General features: G+C 35.7%; 1 protein-coding gene across 4 annotated transcripts in view; it reads right to left on the reverse strand.

Annotated features, from left to right (window-relative positions):
• ERBB4 (erb-b2 receptor tyrosine kinase 4) overlaps positions 1-20,727 on the reverse strand; it is a 1,157,221-nt gene that overhangs the window by 15,023 nt on the left and 1,121,471 nt on the right. For all 4 annotated transcript variants that reach the window (XM_047722028.1, XM_047722026.1, XM_047722029.1 and 1 more), the window contains exon 25: positions 19,874-20,044. In XM_047722028.1, coding sequence (XP_047577984.1) covers positions 19,874-20,044 — 171 coding nt within the window. The remainder of the gene's footprint in view (positions 1-19,873; positions 20,045-20,727) is intronic.

Below are 20,727 nucleotides of genomic sequence, written 5' to 3' on the forward strand. Positions count from 1 at the left end.
CTTATCACCAAATACCCTATTTTCACAAGGTCACACAGCTAGTTACTAACAAGCCAAAGTCAATAGACCTAATTACAAAAACATGTTTATGGTTTATAATGGGGAGAAAAAAAATCTACTTGATGTTCTTAGAATATCTAAGTCAGGGGCAACATAGTAAAACTGTAAAGCAGGTGAGATCTGATCTCAGTGTTTCCTCACCAAGCTTGACTTCTTAGTTTCCGGCCTAGTTTTATTTACTTTCCACTAACAGGCTGCAGAGCCCACTGATTCCAGCCCTGGTTCTATTGGAAAAGTGACTATAGCCTCCTTGCAAAGAAGGTGTACCATTCGGAGTTACTGAACTCACACCCTGTATCATGTTTATTGATTCAAGAAAATTATTAACTTATTATGTACCCTGTGTGAATGATTTATCGCTGTATTCTAGTTGTTTATTTACTCCATTAGTATACTTTCTTCCATATACCGTGAGCAGATTCAGAAGAGGACTTACGCTAATAGTCATGATAGCCTCAATGCCTAACACAGACTAGGGACATGGACATGGTGAAATTTTCAGCAAAAGTATATTGGACCAAAGGATGGATGGATAGTTAGGAAAGTATATGAAACCCAAAGAGTGGCTTTATTAATGAGAATCTCAGGGACTCCCCCAAGCCAGCCAGCAAGTTATGCTTTACTGGATATGATTTTATCATCCCTGGAATTATATATTATACACATCTTAGCCTATAGATACTGAGGATGAGTCTTAAATTGAAATTGAACCCCCATACAGTAATCTGAATATTATCTCTCATCTAGTACACTTACTCTTTTTATCAGTGATTACTCTTTCTGGAGGCATTGCTTGAAATCTTAATTCTTATGGCAAAAAAAAAAAAAAAAATCTTCTTAAAGTGAGTAGTTCCAAATGCGGCACATATTTCCCATGCAGTTATAAAACCAAGATTCTATCACTAGTATGACAACGACCTCTTGAGACATCTTTGTATTTCCTAATGCTTGGGCGGTCTAGCAAACTCAGGCTTTGGCTCTAACCCTGAAGATACAAATTGTTAACTAAGAACGCTACGAAACACAAACACAAGGATAAAGTGCCATCAGGCAGATGGAAAATGCAGTTTTGGCCCATCAGGTCAAACACAAATCCCAATTAGTATCCGTTTATGTGGTACACACCACCTACCTGGATTTCTACACTGTGGTGCAAAACAAACACTGGAAGGGAAGGACCACTTTAAATATTTCAAAAAGCAGTTTTAAAGGAATTTTGGCTGAATAGTATAGAAAATCAAAGTAATAAATAAATGAAATTCTCAAAGTTACAGAGTGGGTATCTCAAGAAGGGAAGAAGCTGAAGGAGGAGAGCTCCAGAAGAGGAAACACTGCTGTTCTACCGTGCTGCCACCATGGGTAAGTTTTCTTCAGAGCTTAGTGTCCTCCTCTGTAAAATGGGAACAATAATGTCTGTCCTGCCTGCTTTACGAATTTTACAAGTTTGTTTTTATGTTAAATGTTTTTGAATAAAGTAATGTAAAATACACATAAGTGACATGGTATTTTTTTCTAGTTAAGGAAAATACAGCTGAATCCTGACTTGTCCAAGTATCACTCACACAAGACCACACTAACTGCTGCAAATCAAATAAGCACATGCTTCTTAGCAGCATAAGAGCCCTCATACAGCTACATATTTCTCTGTGTGCCAAGAGGCTATTTTGCAAATTTGGGATCACATATTTCATTGGAAACCACTGTCAAAAATAATTGTTTTTTTTTTTTTAAGATTTTATTTATGTATTTGACAGAGAGAGAGATCACAAGTAGGCAGAGAGGCAGGCAGAGGCAGAGGGGGAAGCTGATGCGGGGCTCGATCCCAGGACCCTGAGACCATGACCTGAGCCGAAGGCAGAGAGGCTTAACCCACGGAGCCACTCAGGCACCCCAAAAATGATTGGTGTTATTGATGTAAATAAAATAGTGGGTGAAAATGAACAGGTTTCCCTTGAACACATATTGGTTATTACACCATTCAAAGCCATTGTAAAATAATCTTTTGAAAATTAAAAATAATGGTATGTTTTTTTGGTACCACAGTAAATCAAAACAAGACCCCACAGAACTCTCTTCCACCCCTTAGTCACAGAAAGGTGCATATTCTACATCCAAAGATCAATTCTTTAATGCAACTAAAATAAATTAACTGAGTGACCTAATAGTAGAGATTATGATAAACTAAAATAAAATCTTCATTACTTTTGTTTTCTTTAGATGATGAGGGTGAGAAAGTCAATGAAACACAAACACTGGAAATTCACATCTCTGCCCAGTGTGTGTTGGCCTCGACGTTCCTGAATCACTGCTAGCGAACGCCTGAACGCATCCAGATAGACTCCTAATAAGATATGTCTCAGAATTCATGCTGGGGCGTTGTCAACAGGCCAAGGAGAAGTCCTCAGTGCTGAATGCGTGCTTAGATTGATTTTTTTTTTTTCTTCCCTGTGATTGTGAATCTTTTCAGGGAAAGCACATTAAGGGAGGCACGTGGTAATGCAAGAAATATTTGAACTCTCAGATGCTGGCGGAGAAAGAATTCCTGTGTGTCACCTCTTTAACACATTAAGCATTTTATAGATTTGAAAAGCCCACTAAACTTCTTCAAGAAAGATATGTCTCGGAAAGAAAGTAGCTGAGTTACAGAAAAGTGCTTAGATTTACGACCCTGAAATAATTTGATAAATGACTTGGGAGTTGGGAAAAATAAAATAGATTGGACTCTCGCACATATTACATACCCTGGGCTTTCTCCCAAGGACTACCAAACAAACCAAAAAAGTACTAGACAGATAAGAAAAGTCCCTAGTATTTTTCCCAGGCCCCTTTGTCCTTTATTACACCAGAGTAATTATTATTCATCATTTCGAAAGGAAGATATTAAGCCAATGTGCAGCTATGTTTTGACAAAAGAAAATATTAATGCTCCATCTTACAAATATAATCACAAAGGAGAGGAAGACTGCCTTTCTTGCTATAAATCTTACGTGGTAAGTCACCCCAGGCTCTCTCAGGAATCTTTACTGTTTTTATTACTTACAAATACTTCTAAGAGTTTTAGAAGCTGTTTCTAATTCATCTGCATCATCTTTTAGGGTGACAAGCTCCTGAAATATATGGGCAACCAGTTGTGTTAATATCTCACCTCCTTTCATATTTGTTCCAAATTTACTCATCTGAGTATTAAAAAGATAGCTAGTAAAACCTTAGATTTTGCCAAAAACAGTAAGTGAGAAGAGGACATTCTGATCACTCCTAGGACTGATCTCCCAAATCATTATTGAAAGGTAGGTAACCAAAAGCTCAATTCAAGCAAGAGAAATTCAAAGTAATATTAGGAATCTGAGAGAACTTCCAGGATTTTCATCCAGCCTGTTACCATACAAAAGCATATTGGATGTCAATTATGCAAGAGGAGAAGATATTTCCAAGAGAGCTTGACACAAGCCCAGGTTGTGAGTTATTTGCTTTGAAATACCTTCATATTCTCCTGCTTTTAAATTCTGGTCGAGAGAAAAGCAAAAACAAGTAACAAGCACATCCTAAGCATATGGTCAGATGAACATTCATAAAATGTTTATAGCCCACAAATAAAATTTTTAAAAATGCTGGGCCATCCTCCTCCAGAAAGGAGGAAAGAAGCACAATAAATAAAGGGTTCTTTGTTTTTATATTAAATTTTCGGGGCCAGCGCCATCCATCTTGAGTTTCTAAATACCAGAAGCCCCAAAGGAAGATTTCACTAATATGCTGTTTAAGCCAAGAATACATTCATTCCTGGCAACCATTACTCTTACATGTTTCCTCACCTTCCCTGCCCAGAATGAATTTACTTTAAACCGATAAAGCTGAGAGCTTCAGGCTCTTCAATTGTATAGCCTGGGAAAGGCTGGGAAAGAACCCATCATAGATTCACTTGGTTTTGGAATTTGGTAAATCTTGCAAAAGTCAGATTTTTATTTTTGTATTCTTTTTCTAAAAGAGGCTTTACCCCTACTTTCTTTTTTTTTTTTTTTAAGATTTTTAAATTTATTTATTTGACCGAGAGAGATCACAAGTAGACAGAGAGGCAGGCAGAGAGAGAGGAGGAAGCAGGCTCCCCGCTGAGCAGAGAGCCCGATGCAGGGCTCGATCCCATGACCCTGAGATCACGACCTTAGCCAAAGGCAGAGGCTTAACCCACTGAGCCACCCAGGCGCCCCTTTACCCCTACTTTCAATGATGTGTCTGGCTCCACATAGCCTTGATCCACCCAAGTTTTACCCTCACTTTCCTGAGAATGTTTCCGAAGTTTATTTTTTATCAGAAACCTGGCATTCATGCAGCACCTGGGTGGCTCAATCTGTAAAGCATCCAACTCGTGATTTCAGCTCAGGTCACGACTAATGCGTTCTGAGATCAATCCCTGAATAGAGCTCCATGCACAGTGTGGAGTCTGCTTAGAAGTCTCTCCCTCTTCCTTACCGCCCACTCTCTATCCCATTCTCATGCGTACACATGCACATGTGTGCTCTTTCTTTCCCTTAATTAACTAACTAATTAAATAAAATCTTTAAAAAAAAAGAAAAAGAAAAAGAAAAGAAATCTGGCATTCATGAGCAGTCATCCTGCACATCCAGAAGGCTTCCTTGGAATATCCTTTCCTAGTAAAGTATCTTCCTTCCATGATTCAACTCAGGCATCAGAGCCCAGGTTACTATGCTGTAAGCTTCTAGGTCATAGGTCAAAATTCCTTCAAACTCCTTCTCTTTTTGAGGTTCATACCAGATGATTATTCCACAGGTCCTTATCCTTGTGATTATCTATAGTCTTTGCAGGCACTTTCCAACACCCAGATGTTCATTGGTATATTCCAATTACTCTGTGATATGTAACTCATACTTAATCCCTTTCACCCTGAACACCACTGTTTATCTAATTTTCTGAGCTTCCTCTTTGCCTATGCTTCTACCTCAGTTTACCACATGACTCTATCATAACAACTGGGAAAACTCCCAACACAGAATTTTTATAAAAGTATCCTTTTTTCTGACCATAGGCTTCTATTCATTCACTTTGGTGATTCCTTTCCTCTGATTCAGTCAGATCTTCTGCTTTTTTTTGGTACTTTTCAGTTAATTGCCCGACATTTTATTTTACCAGCATGAGCTTTGCAGTAAGGTAGATAATGGTTTGAATCCTATGTACTTACTAGGTCTGTCACAAGCTACTCAGCCTCTCTGAGTCTGAGTTTCCTTGGCCTAAAATGGGGGAAAGAATGCCCCCTCTCTTGTTAGTATTCTTTTTTTTAAATACGAATGTATGTAAAGAAAGAAACTATATAACATTCAGTTCACATTACATACACAATTATCCACAATTGGGTAGATAATAGATGATAGATTTATTTTTATTTATTTTTTATTTTAATTTTTTAAAGATTGTATTTATTTATTTGAGAGAGAGAGAGTGAAAGAGAGCACAACAGAAGAGTGAGGGGCAGAAGGAGAAGCAGACTCTCTGGTGAGCAGGGAGCCTGATGCAGGGCTAAATTCCCGGGATTCTGGGATCATGACCTGAGCTGAAGGCATCGACTTAACCGACTGAGCCACCCAGGTGCCCTGATAGATTTTTTTGTTTGTTTGTTTTAAAGAACTTGTACCGATGGTTAATTACTTCATTTACCATCAACATAACCTTTAGAGCCTTCAGTTTCCATATTATTTTGGTGTAGCTACTTACTAATTCTGAATCCTTGATATTTCAAACATGCTTTTTCTCTCCATTGCTCATCTCTTGGTAAGACTGAACAATCATTCATCCAAGTAGAATGGTGCTTCTAAAAAGCCATGTTTTCGGGGCACCTGAGTGGCTCTGCGAGTTAAGCCTCTGACTTTGGCTCTGGTCATGATTCCAGGGTCCTGGGATCGAGCCCCACATGGGTTCTCTGCTCTGCGGGGAACCTGCTTCCCCCTCTCTCTCTGCCTGCCTCTCTGCCTACTTGTGATCTCTGTCTGTCAAATAAATAAATAAATAAAATCTTTAAAAAAAATAAATTAATTAAAAACAAATAAAAAGCCATGTTTTCTACCTCTGAGAGACCTCAGATTTACTGGTACCTCATTAGTCTTTGTTCACATGCCTTACTACTACATTTCCTTCAGGACTTAGCCAATCTTTTTAAACTCCCTAACACATCTCGGTTCTCTCTCTGACAACCTTACTCTCTATATAATAGGGAGAGTAAAATCTAATTGGCTCTATGTGAGTCAGTTTACTCTCAAAATTAAATGAAGTGGAAAATTTGTTATTTGTTATTATGACTGGTCTGAATATCTTTTGGGAGACAACTAACTAATTTGTGAAAAATTACCAAAAAAACTTCATGAAATGTTTGAAGTGGGAGGTAAATCAACCAAGAGCTGAGTTCAAAACTTTCAGATAAGAGAGAGAAGATTATACTATACAACACAAAAAGAAAATTTTAGAGGCCTAGGTTAATCTGAGAGAAAACAGAGCTGAGAAAGGCAAAGAGTAGAGAAAAGGGTAAGTTAGAAGATTTTTCTCTAGATGTGATCCTTCTTCAGTCTTACCCACCGGTTCTGTCTTCAGTCAAATCCACCAAATTCACAAAGTCCTGGCAAGAATTATTTTTGTTGTTAGGAAAAAGAAAGAAGGGACTAAGTGAAGTCTGAAAGGACTTGCTCCTACTGAAGAGACCACTTTCTCTCTAATTTCACATTCTGTCTCCTTTCTTTCCTTCACATGGAAGAATTTTTCAAAGAAATTCTCACTTCCTGCCTTTACTCTTCAGATAATTGTATTCTGCTCTCCACACCACTGAAACTCCTCTCTAAAAGAGTAACAATATTGGGGTGCCTGGGTGGTTCAGTTGGTTAGACGGCCAACTACTGGTTTCGGCTCAGGTCATGATCTCAGGGTCCTGGGATCCAGCCCTACAATAGTCTCCATACTTAGTGGGGAATCTGCTTGAGGATTCTCTTTGCCTCTTCCTCTGCCCCTCACCAGCTCGTGAGCTCTCTCTCTCTCTCTCTCTCAAATAAATCTTAAAATATAAAAAGAATAACAATATGTCATGAATCATGAATAATGGTGGCTTCCAAATGAAGATGTAATTTCATTTGATTTAGAGCATTATCTATTTATATTCCAAGATATTAATTGTATGTCTTTATTCTACATCCTGTGTTCTAAATCACTAATAATAATGTTAACATCTTCTCAGTTTTCCAATTAGAATGGTGTCACCTTGATTTCTCTATCTCATTCTGTAATATCCAACTGATACCCAAATCCTGTTGATTCTATTCCAAAACCATCACTTACACAAACTAACAAAATAAAAACAGAAACAAAAACAACAACAACAACAAAATCACCCACATGAAACTTTACATGTTATCTCCTTTGCCTCAGCAGATAATCCATCTGTTTTAGTTCACATTTCAAAAGCTGCCAGAATTTCCCACTAGGAGAAAATCTGACCTTGTTACTTTCCCCATTTAAAAACACCAGTTTGTTCAAATGACTCCTTATGCACTCTCTGTCTCTACTGTAACATTTTTTCTCATTGCATTTTATTGGCTAGTTACCTATCTGTAAGTTTTTTGAGGACAGGGCTGGATGTGTCCGTAGGAGGTAATCATGAGGGTTAGGATACATAGTAGATAACTCACTCATGTTCCATCAAGAATAAATGATTGAATGAACAGCTGGTCTTTGCTACTTGCTGGAAATAATCTCCTATTTGGCAGAGATGAATGAAAATGTCTGTCTGAATTCGTGGAAGCACTACTCGAAGACTATTCAGATAACCCCTTAAAGATCAACATTAACCTTTATAAGGAATTTAAGGATAAAAAAATTTTAAAAGTCAAAATTCTTTACTCCTGTACTCATCTCATCTTTAAAATACTGAGTACTGAACTTAGAGCAATAATAAAACAGAAAAAAAAAAAAAAGTCAGAAGTGGAGTTAGAGGAGATGCATCACGGTGGTGAAGACCTCAGCCTCTCCAGATGCTGCAGCCAGGCTGCCTGGGTTTTAATTTTTTTAAAAAACTTATTTATTTTTAAATTCCTTATTTAAATTCGATTTACACATAATGTATTATTAGTTTCAGAGACAGAATTTACTGATTCATCAGTTGCATATAACACCTAGTGCTCATTACATCAAGTGACCTCCTTAGTGCCCACCACCCACTTATCCCAGACTCCCACCTACCTCCTTCAGGCTGCCTGGTTTTGTCATTTAATAGCCATGCCTCAGTTTCCTCATGTACAAAATAGGCAGTAATAATAGTAAATACCTCCCAGAGTCTTCATGAGATTTAAAGAACTAATAAATATTAGACAACAGGGTACCTGGCACATAATAATGGGCATCACTTCTTATCATTTATTTTTTTTAAATCATCTCACAGTCTTATAAATATATGGGATTACTAGGAATAAAAGAATGAATCTATTCATTTCAACCCAGAATATCCAATCCAGTCCAACCACAGCCACCACAGGTGCTACTGCCTCTAACTAAAAAGAGACTATATCAGATTCCAAATGAATCTGAATTATGTATGTTTTACATAATCCAACACACTAAGACTTTAAAACATTATTATTTTCTTCCAGGGACAGAAAACAAGCACGGATGTTACTAACCACAGTGTATGATTATTGTTGGAATTAGTTGTGAATTAAACTTCCCATCTCTTTCCCTCTCTGACTTGTAATACTTTTGTCATCACAGTGGAGAAAACGTTTTGCAATAAGAAGGGCAGCCATCACACCTGGAATTTTTCCCACGGTGTCTACCCATCTCTCGATTCAGCTTTTGCTCACGTGTAACGAGAGGCTAGTCCACAGCCTTTCATTTACAGCGTCTGAGTGAAAACTACAGAGCACAAACCGGCCTTGCTTTAGAACACTCGGGTCTGTCAGAATTCTCAACGGGAAAAGGGAACTCTTCATCTGGGCAGGTGAGCGAGGGAAGGGGCTGAAACACAAGATGCTTGTGATGAGGGTACGTTCAATGGCAGGAAGTGCACAAAGGGAAGCTGATGAGCAGGCCCGCCCCCCACCATCCACAACCATCTTCTCCATTCCGTTTCCCAGAGTAATCAAAGGATATTCTGAACCTCTCAAAATGCCATCAATCTTTATTGAGAATGAAATAGAACCTCTCTCTCTCAAGCCTTTGCAGGAGCAATCATCGTTAACAGGCTGGCCTGAACAGGGAGCTCCGGCAGACAAAGATGGATTTGTAAAAATAAATAAATAAATAAATACAGATATACATAAATTAAGTAACCTCCACAAAATATGAATAGAAAGTTGATGATAATCTCCCAATTCTATTGTATGAAGGGTAAAGAAACTCACAATTGAGCTCTCCAGGTCTAGCACAGTAAAGAATAGGCTTCTTGATGAGATGTTTCGAATAATGTAGAGCAGAGCTAGGAATCTTGTGGTAATAATACTAAAAAATAACCATCTAAATGATTTAGATAAAACATTCATTAACATTCCAAAGCTAAGTATCATTTCTAGTTGCCCCTCCCTCCTCTTTGTTTCTTTCCTAGCTCTGATTTTCTTCTTTAGTACATTTGAACAAAGAAGGAAAAATGCCTCTTCTGATTGTTCACAAAGGTTTCTTACGCCAGCTGACAATTGCTCAAGTGTAAAATAATTTCGTAAAGATCACTGAAATGTTCTTCGACGCCAGACTCTCCTTAAACAAACAGCATTTCCCTGGTCCCTGTTGTCTCGGTGTTGTGGGAACCTGTTTGCCAGTATCCAACTCCTGTACCAGTAAAAAGCTACAGTGATACAAGTCCTCTCAGGAAAAATCACTAGTTAATAGATAGGTCACTCACTTTGGAGTCTGAAGATCTGACGCTAGTTTGGTTCTTGAGTAACCAAGCTCTTAACTGAGTCACCAAGTCATTTTACTAGGTCAGGAATTTTGTTTACTCCAAAATGGGGATTCTGGTGTGAAAATAAAATGCTACATATGTCCACTTTGTAAACTTCAAAGCCTTTTCAGCTATTACTTATTTTTGAGAATGTTTCAAGAACAGAAGTGACTCCCTGCTTTTATAATTATACTGCTTATAATGGACTTTGAGTCCCCAGAAGATTCAAGGAGGGGTGAGGGGACTTTTGAAATACTATTTTGTAAGCTAGAGTAAAAAAGTTTTCATAAAGATTGCCATATATATATATATATATATATAGAGAGAGAGAGAGAGAAATCTGTACCATTTTTTAACAATCTTCCTTTGAATAATTATTGGGCTTATAACATAATTTGTTTAATTATTATTTATTGGATATGTTGATGTCATCTGTTCTTCCCCCAAATGAAGGTTGGAAGTTAAAAGCATAGAGTGTAGACCAGAGAGATCTGGGTTCAAATCTCACTTTTGATCATTCAAGCTGGAAGTCTCAACAAAAAGACACTGCAACTTCACCTCAAGTTTCTATTGTCATAAAATGTGAGCAGTAGTATTCTCCACCTACCTTTGTTGTGAAGATTAAGGATATAAGTGTAAAGAGCTCAGAGTAGAACCTGACACATAAATATGTGGTCAATAAATGGTAGCTATATTTAGGTCTGCATGTGAAAATTTTGAAACATTTGTGAAACTTGTAAAGATCATTTTAGTTTCAAGCCTGTAATTACTAAGTCTCCATGCAAACATTGTTCTCCCTGTTTCTGTTTCTTTTTCTTTTCTTAATTCTTTTAATTTGTTCTTGGCTCTGTCAGTTCCATTTGACCCTCCTAAACCATTAACTCTTGATTATGGGGAGTCTCACAGAAGAATAAACAGAAGAGGCAAAACAGCAGCAGGGTCTCTGGCTTCTCATTGCACTCCCAGCAGGAGACTTTTAAACCAATTGATGCGAACTCTCATTAGACTTGAAGTCAAAATGAAGATTTCCATGTTTTGACCAGTAAAAAACCAGACAGAGCCAAGAGAGGACTGAATGTTAGACTTAGACTTGAGAGATTAGAACATGGCTTCCCACTGCTCCCTTGAAAGTAAAGAATGCTGAATTATAGGTTTTATCTGTTTCAGTATTGGTTTCTACATCTATAAAGTGAGAGAGTTTGTGCTAGAAGGGCTGTAAGACCTCTTCCACTCTGATACTCCATGAGTTTATAATTACTTATGCATCCATCTCATATTACAACGGGACATGTGAGTGTTGCAAATTACTATATTAATTTGATCTTTTTACATGGGTCAAGGACAAACTACACTGGTTATATTTCTATTCTACTGGTTATATTTCAACTAGGAAAAATCTCATTGAAACAAGTGTCCAGAGAAGGAGATAAGATAGGAGAAAGGAAGGAAAAGGCAGTGGTAAATGATAGGAAGAAGATTATTTTGTTGATATGATAAGGAGAGCTCCTGTCTCTGTGTATGTGGGAGCACAGACTTTAATGTACACGAAATAATGTATTGCTATGTATGTATGTATGTGCTGCCAACCTCTTTTCCTTCATCAAGGTTGGAGCTGGGAAGTTCTAAATATCTTGATGCTACTTTAGCCTGTGTCAGGAGTGGAGAAATCACTCCGATTTACTAGGACATAGGGAATATTCCACTTCAATCAAATCTGTAAGCACACATTTATAGGCATTGGTACCGAGGTTTTACACACATGTAGTACTAGACTTTGTTTATAGATTGGAGAGAAAGAGAATAATACTAAAATTTATTATAAGAAAAAATTTTGAAGGGTATACAATCATTCACTAACAGAAAAAGCAGATTCTCTAAAGAATAAAGAAACAACGGTAGAGGAAATCATAATGTGCTACAACAAAGAGGTTCTTCCCAAAGTCCAAATCTACTAGAAGTGATTTCTATGATACCTGAAGTTAGAATTAGAGAAAGAGGTCTAAAAATTTTTACTTGAGAAATTAAAAGATACTTTGATTTTGTTTGTAATTTCTAACATAAGTTTAAATGAAGAATCTAGAGCAGGTACTATAAAGGGTTTCACATAATGTTTAACAGGATGTCATGATCTAAATTCAATGAAAACCCATAGGAAGTCAGTGAGAAATAAAAGAATGATAGCAATGGGGAAAAGAAAAAGAGAAGAAAAGTTTACAAAGAATAGTGTAATAAAATAATATATCCAGATTTTAAGGAAGTCACTGGTAGAGAAAACGTTGCGCAAAAAGGTCACTTGATATTTTACTGTATAAAAACTATCATTTGAGAGGGTGAGGCATATTCTCAAATTAGTGGTAAATCAGAGATCTTAGAACCATTTTTAATATCCCTGTCATTGCTTAGAACTTTGAAGAATAAGCAAAGGCAATTCGACATTATATTCTCATTTAGTAAAAAAAGAGACAAATCTGTAATGCATTAGGAAAGATACCTCTATGTTAAAACAAATTAACTACCTACTCACACCTCCAAACTAAAACAGAAAGCCCCAACATGATCTGTATTTTGAAAGAGATCAACAGTGGGAAAATGCTTAGAGCTCTGGGCAATTTTGTGTGTGTGAGCTAGAGGGTAGTAAAAAATAAATTTCAGAGACTGGTCAACTGGAATGACCAATGGAATTTCCCAGGATTAATGTTCAAAAATCCTTCAACCATTGTTGACAATAGGATTATATATCATATAAAGAGAGTTCTTATATAACATATATCATTCAGATTTATCTCATTGATAAAAATGATAGGTATAATCTAAATCGATGAAAACAAAAAAAAAAGAAAAGAATTAGGGTTCAAATATTCAGTAATATTGTCTTTTATTGGGTACAATGTAAACACTATATTTAGAAATAAAGCCCATTTAAAGAAATGCAGATGTCTGTTAGGGAGACATCTTAGTAATTTCTGTAAAGTTATGAGGGCTTGAAATGCAATTATGACAAAAGAAAGAGAAAAGAGACATTTGAGAGCTGTTACGAGGAAGGTCAAGAAAGGATTTTGTTTTGAATTGGATGATTTTAATGAGAATCAAGAGATTTCAAAATCATATTTCAAGCCTTCCTAACAATGATAAATAGGAAATTTGGGAGGAAGCCCACCCCACCTCCTCTGATAACATAAAAGAGTTCTCAACATGTACAAAATGGAAATATTACAAAAACACAGATTTTTAAAAGTATTCTCAAAAAGACATCTCCTTGCCCTTTTTCATGTGGGCTTTGTTTGTTTGTTTGTTTGGTTGGTTGGTTGGTTGGTTTTATTGTTTAGCTTTCCTTCTGACCCATTTCAGACCTGCAGTACCAAAACTCCTGTTGCAAGCTACACCCTCATTCTCTAATAATGATATAGCTCAAATACAACTCATTCTGTAGACACTTAAGCTGATTTGTTTTCCTTTGCCTTTTTCCTATAATACTTGGCATATGGTTTGCAAAAAATCATCTCCTCAACTAGAATACAAACTCTTTTCAGGCAGGACTTTGGATTTGCTACTCTTGTACCCTCATCGTCCAACACAGTGCCTAGCTCCTGTGTTGATTCATCTATTCCTTCACCATAATAACTTGAACAATTTAAAAATTACTATGTAGATGGAGAAAACTTTGAAACAAAAAGTATCTAGTGATATGAAATGTCACAGTAGGAAGAGCTCCTTCTTTAGGCTTAATAGATTTAAAAAAACAAAACAAAAAAAATCCCAAGCATCACATCAAGGATACCATGCAGGAATCCTTGACATATTTTGGAAGAAATGTAAAACCAATATCCTGAGACTACAATCATTTATCATCAAGAAGCAGCTGTTGTTAGAACTGATATTGATCCTTGGTAAATTGCTACCAGAGTAACCTTGTTATATCATCACAAAATTCTCCCACTACATCATTTAGCTATGAGATGCTTCCTTCACTGTGTCCTTGAGTTTTTCTCTTCTGTATTAAATCACATAAGAACAAAAGTATGTAGAGGTAACCCAAAATGGTTTTGGCCATTTTCCAGTTAAATATTCTCTAGAAGATACATAAATGTATAAAATATAATAACTAGTTCAAAAAAGTCATTCAATAATAAGGTAATTTTTAAAATTATAAGGAACTTATCAGTGATCTAGTTCAATTTTCTCATCACCGATGTGAAGAAACTGAATTTGGTTACATGATAGGGTTAAGGCTGTAATGCCAAAGAGTTTGTTCTAGGATGTGAGACTCCAGACATCCTACCTACTTTCTTTTATCCAATTGCCATTAAATGTATAAAAAGTGTTAGTTTCATACATCGTAAGAAGTTTAATAGCAACTTCAGGAACTTTCCCCCAAGCCACTGTTATTTTAGGTATGGCCTCCATGTGAGATTGTGGAAAGCTGGACTCAATTTCTAGATTTGCTTTTTATTATTTGTGTTATCTAAATTCTCTATATTCAATTTTCTTAACTTTTAAAATGAGACAAATATTAATGTCTACCTCATAGGACTTAGTGAAATAAAAGTGAAATAGTTAATTTAAAACACTTAGCATAGTACCTTGATCATAGAAAGCACTCAATAAGTTTAAGCTGATGTAACTATTATTAGTTTCATTATTTCAAAAAATAAGAAATCGTGGCTTTGATTTTTTTGGGCAGCAAAGACAAACACATTTGAAAATTATATTTTAAAATGTCATTATTAAAAATGACATCACTGTTCCTACATTATCTATTTGCTTGAATTTTTTCTAATTTATATACATCATTAGGAAGCACATTTAGCACACTATCATAAAACCTATAGAGAAGACCAAAGTATTCTTGTATTTCTATTTAATTTTGTGTGGTGAATTGGTAAAAATCTTAAGAGGAATTACCATGTGTGTGGTAACCTTTCTAGGATACTTTTATCAAAGTTACAAAATTTAATCTGAGGGAAATGTGATAGTAGCACAAAATAAAATATATGAAATCCCATTTTATGAGCAGCCAAATATTCAGCCTAAATTAATTATTTAGAAACTGGTCTCATTTTTGAGATACTAAGATCCTTTATTTTCTTCATCCTTTATTTATTCTGCCTACATTTCCTATTTTGCAACTCATTTATTTACCTATTCTAGGAAAGAAAGGACAAAAAAGAAGGAAAAAAACGGTTCTGTTAATATAGTTATTTCTTAGAGGATGTGAAAGAAGTGGAGAAAGGTTTAAATTGCAAGGAGAGATCTATTGTGGGTTGCCTTCTACACCAATGGGCAGCAGATATAATTCCTTTGTCTTCACCTGGTCTGGATAACTAAGAATTAGCTGATATGTTTTGAAAGACATAGAACACTGCATCTCTAAAACTATTCATCACCAATGACTGAATGATCCTGTAACAACTGAAGCCTTGTCTACAAAAATGCACTGAAGCTTTTAAATTAAATAAAAATTTCCGATATCATTAAAGCTAATGTATCTTTAGCCACATCAAATTATTAGCTATTTTTCTTAATTGCTGCTGCATTTGGTGTACAACTCACTATGCCAAAGAAATACAAATCTGGGTAATTAAAAAAAAGAGAGACAAAAAATTTTTAACAGAAAAATATCTACATAAAAATTCAAAACCATTGCAGGCATTTAATTGAAAGTATCAGCCATTATGTACTTAAATAAATATATCAAGAGAGAAAGAAGGCAGCAATGGAACCTAAAACCTATTACAAACTGAATACACAAATGGACAGAGGCCAGATCATACATAAAAGTAGAAGTCTAACTCCCAGCTTACGGCAACTTGACTAGGAAATCATATCTACAATAAACAGCCTAGGAAGCCAACCTGCTCTACGTCAGACTTGCAGGAAGTCAGATTGTTACCTCCAGCAGCAATCCAGGAAGCTAAACAATAACATCTATAATAACTGAAGCAAAGCAGTCAAGACTTGATAACTAACAGTTTCACTAAATTGTCACCACTTTCAATTTAGGAGAAACCAGGGACTGACAAATAGCCACCTCAAACTAATCACATTGAATGCCTCACTTCTAATTACCCCCCTTACACCTTCCCCACACCAAAAGCCTGGAACCAAGGCAAACTTGAAGACTTCCCTTTTCTCCACTATAAAGCTTTCCCACTGTTTTGCCTGCCTTTAAGTCTTTGCACATTACAAGTGGCAGTGGCTAACTCCCTTACTATATAGCAAGCTCTGAATAAAGAGCCTTCACCTTTCTCTTTTAGTGGGTCTTCATTTATTTGCACACTACTGAGTATCTACTACATATCCATCAATGGGGAACACATTTTGATATCCTAAAAAGTTAATCTTCACAATATTTTGAGACTATTTTTAATCCCATTTCACAGATGTGCAGAACTAAAGTTTGTAGAAATTCGACATTTTCTCAAGCTTTCCCATTCACGTCATGCTAGAGTAATAGTTTTTGGTATATTCTTGTGATAAAGATATTTAAGATACAATTAAAAGGCACTAACAATAACAACAATAATAACACAACAACTATAAATTAGTTGGTTCTTTTTTTTTTAGCATTACTTGCATTTGTATCTATCAATTTGCTGGATAAATGTCAACATTGTATTTTTAATTGACTCATTGCTTTAAAGTTATAATGAATCAAAATACATACAGAATTTGAAATAACCAAAAGCACCATAGGAGAAATGAGTTCCATATCTTATTTTCTATAAAAGTACATCAGCAGAAATAATTTCCTTGTCAAGTAGTGACTGAAGGAACAGTTTTTTTTGTTTGTTTGTGTGTGTGTGTGTGTTTTGTTTTGTTTTTTTTTTTTATAGAAAATGTGTAGTAAACCTTATAAGAGGGGCACCTGGATGGCATCTGCTTTAGCTCAGGTCCAGACCTCTGCGTCTGGGATCAAGCCCCAGGTCCAGCTCCCTGCTCAGTGAAGAACTGGCTTCTCCCTCTCCCACTGCCCTGCCCCCACTTGTGCTCACACACGGGCTTGTGCAGTCTATCTCAAATAAATAAATAAAATCTTAAAAAAAAGAAAGAAAGAAAGAAAGAAAGAAAGAAAGAAAGAAAGAAGGAAAACTTTATAAGAAAACATAGTTATTTACGATATTGACAAGGAAATAACTAAAAATGAACTTTGAGTGATTCTAGAAAAGAAAAAGTAGTTGCCTGGAACTTTTTAAAAGAAAATTAGTTAAGAATCACAGAAGTTGACTATTTATTGTATTTATTTTACAAATGAAGAAAGAAGTTGGGAAGACAGTTAAGAGCATTACCTAAAACTTATCAGTTAGTTAGCAAAATAGTCTATATTCAAAAACTGAAAATTTTGGTTTCAAGGTTCAACAGATAGGCTCAAGAAACATTTGATTAAAATTCACTCTAAGATATTCCCTTACCACATAGGTTGGCACAGAACCTAAAGTTGAAATAATTTATTTTCTAACTATAAAATAATATAATTTAGTTTTATACAGGGAAAACAGCATTTGCACAAATTAGAAATTACCATAGAAGCTACATAAAACTAGATTTTTTTTTAAAGAACAGGAAAATACAGGTGATTAATAAGGCCTTTTAATGCCTGAAAATAAAATGGTATTTAAGAACAATTCCCTTAACAAAGACCTGAAAAACTAAAAAGATATCTACGGATAACATTGTTTAAATAATAATGTGGAATAAGAAATGATGACTAAAGGCCAAATAATTTCTCAGGTGGCTTGTACTTTGTCTCACTAATTTCATTTAGTTAATTCAAACCTTTATTAAGAATTCTTTGCATTGAGCCTAAATTAAAATGAACAGAGTTGGAATCTGAGAAGCCTTATAAAAGCAAAAGATTCAAGCTGTTGGCCTTTATAGCATTTCATATTAAGGAAAGAAAACTACTTTCTGAGATGTCTCTCTTTGTTTGTTTGTTTGTTTGTTTGTTTGTTTTTTATTTGTGAGAGTGAGAGAGAGAGAGAGCCCACAAACAAGCAGGGGGAGAAGCAGGCTCCCTGCTAAGCAAGGAGCCCAATGTGGGACTTGATCCTGGGATGGTAACCTGAGCTGAAGGCAGACATTTAACTAACTGAGCCACCCAGGTGCCCCTGAAATGTCTGTTTTAATAAAAGTAATTAATATGTCACATAAAGTTTTAAATACCAGAGTTACAAGTTGGCCACATTGCTAAGCATAAAATGGGAAAAAAAACTTATTCCTTTATATACCTGAAAGACTTTGTTCCTTCCTATAAACAGTACTGATGTCAATGACTATCAATTGACTTAATATTTAAACCTTTTAGTTATTTTCTCCCCATTGGGATGGAATGACATATTTTTCATAGGAAAGAAAAACTGAGGTGTTTTCTTTTGTTTTTTGCCTCTTTCTACATCAGCCCTTCTGAATGGGGCAAATGAACAAAAGTATGGAGTAGGTTGGGGAATGCATTTCATAAGAAAATCACCTGGAGGATTTTCCAAGCAACAGGTGCCTCAAACAGTGAGGTAGATGTCAAGAAAAACATTGTATCATGAAGATAACATGTTCTAATAACTTTGAAGCAATAGTATGTGCAGTAGAGACAGACTGCCTGCATTGGAATCCTACCATTCCACTGGCGAACTGTATGACACCAGTCAAATACCTTAACTGTGACAAGTTTTCTTCATTTGTCAGATGGAAAGGATGATAATAGAACCGAAAGAAATTGTTGTAAGGATTCGGAGACTTAGTATACATGTGTTGGTTCAGAGTAAGCACCAGGTGAGTGTTACTTTATTATTGCTGTGAATCTGAAACAAGGCAAACAACTTTATTTTGGAAAGTAAGCAGCAGGTGGAAAGTTTTCTCATGCTTATGGGCAAGATGAATAGTTTGTTTCACTGGCTGTGATAATGTCCTTAAATGCAGGAACCTGAGCACTTCTTGAAGGTGGAGTTTTGTCAAAATTCTTTGAACCTCAAGTAACTAATAATGTCTCGCATACAGACATACTCAATACATGTTGAGTGAATAATAAATGAATTTTTAAAAATAACCGAACTATGGATTGACAATTTTCAGAAAAAGAATGGTATTCATATAGAGTGGGCTAAATATTTAATATTAAATGCAAATTCTTTTCAGAAGTTGCCTTTGAAGTTTCAATCTACCTCTAGAAATGATTCAGCAGTCTTCCCAAAATGATTGTTAAAGTCCAAAGTATTGAAGTTTTCTGTTTATACTTCAAATTGACAGAGAATATTTAGTCTCTTAAGTGAAAGAGTTATACTTGTATCACCTCTTGACTATGGTCATACCATTTTTTTAAGAGAGCCTACCTTGTTAAGAATTTTCATTTATTTATAAACACACAGTTTTATTAGTTTGAATGGGTTGATTTTTTGTGAATTGGTAGATTTTTAAAAACTAAGGTTTAACTAACATAAGACAAAGAAAACATTTCTCATCTTGAAATCCTAAAGATATTTCAGAGTACTTATCATATTACCCATGCTTGTATTGCAAAATTAACTATACATGGCCTTTCATTGATAGAGTATGTTTTTAATCTAGCAATCCTGTTGAAATGAGCTGCATAATTATTTTGTAATTCTAGGGCTTAAAATATATTTGCATGATTTTATTTTTTATTATTTATTTATTTATTTTTATTTTTATTTTTTTAAAGATTGTATTTATTTATTCGACAGAGAGAGGGAACCTAAGCAGGGGGTGTGGGAAAGGGAAAAACAGGTTCCTTGATGAGCAGGGGGCCTAATGCAGCACTTGATCCCAGGACCCGGGGATCATGACCTGAGCCAAAGGCAGACACTTAACGACTGATCCACCCAGGGGCCTCTGCATGATTTCATTTCTCAGAAACAAAATGGGAGGTGGTAGATGATTATTTCTTACCCTATTTGAGTCAATTCTTGCTCTGGAAGTGTAGATGGGAGGTGGGATGTTGAAAGCCTGAGGGACCAGGTACTCCTCAGCATCCATCATGTCTTCCAAATCCTCTTCATCCAAGAGATTCTGAAAGAACTTGCTGTCGTTTGGACTGGGAAGCTTCATGCGATCATCACCCTAAAAGTTTGCCCACCAGACAAAGAAAAGATAATTCTTCCTTTCTTCTGAAACATGTGGACTTTGCAGCAAATTTATGGAATATCAAAACAAGTGGTTGAAAATCCATGCACTCGTTTAAAAACATAATTCTTTAGCACACGTACCAGTCATGAAGAAGCCTGTAACACACTTAGATGTGACAGGGTAGGATAAATACATTTAACAGATTGTGATAAATGCCATCAGAGATGAGTAGAGCAGGATGCTCTGGCTGTTTTGAGGGAGGCATCATCTATTTCAGATCTGAGAATAACGGTAGGCTTCATTGCCAGGATGTTTGAGCTCTGACTTTAAGAATAAATAATAAAGGGCAATTGACTTATCAACCTTTACTTTACTTTATTGAGTTGATTTGACATTGTAGTACTCTCAGGACACACAGGCTCCATGATTTGTCCTATAACATAACACTGTTAATGTGCTAGCTTTCAAAATCACAGAATAAGAGGCAAATCATATAAATGAAGGTGGGAGAGACACCAAAATCCTACTCTTTTCTTTCCTTCAACTATTTCTTAAATATGATTTTTTCATTTTTCAAAATTATGGATATTTTTGTAAACAAGTTGTTTGTGCAAATTAATTTGGGAAAAAGATAACTAGAAACTATTCTAAAACCTGGCTTTTATCTTCATGTCAGA

This window comes from Lutra lutra, chromosome 3, assembly GCF_902655055.1.
Source record: "Lutra lutra chromosome 3, mLutLut1.2, whole genome shotgun sequence".
NCBI lineage: Eukaryota > Metazoa > Chordata > Mammalia > Carnivora > Mustelidae > Lutra > Lutra lutra.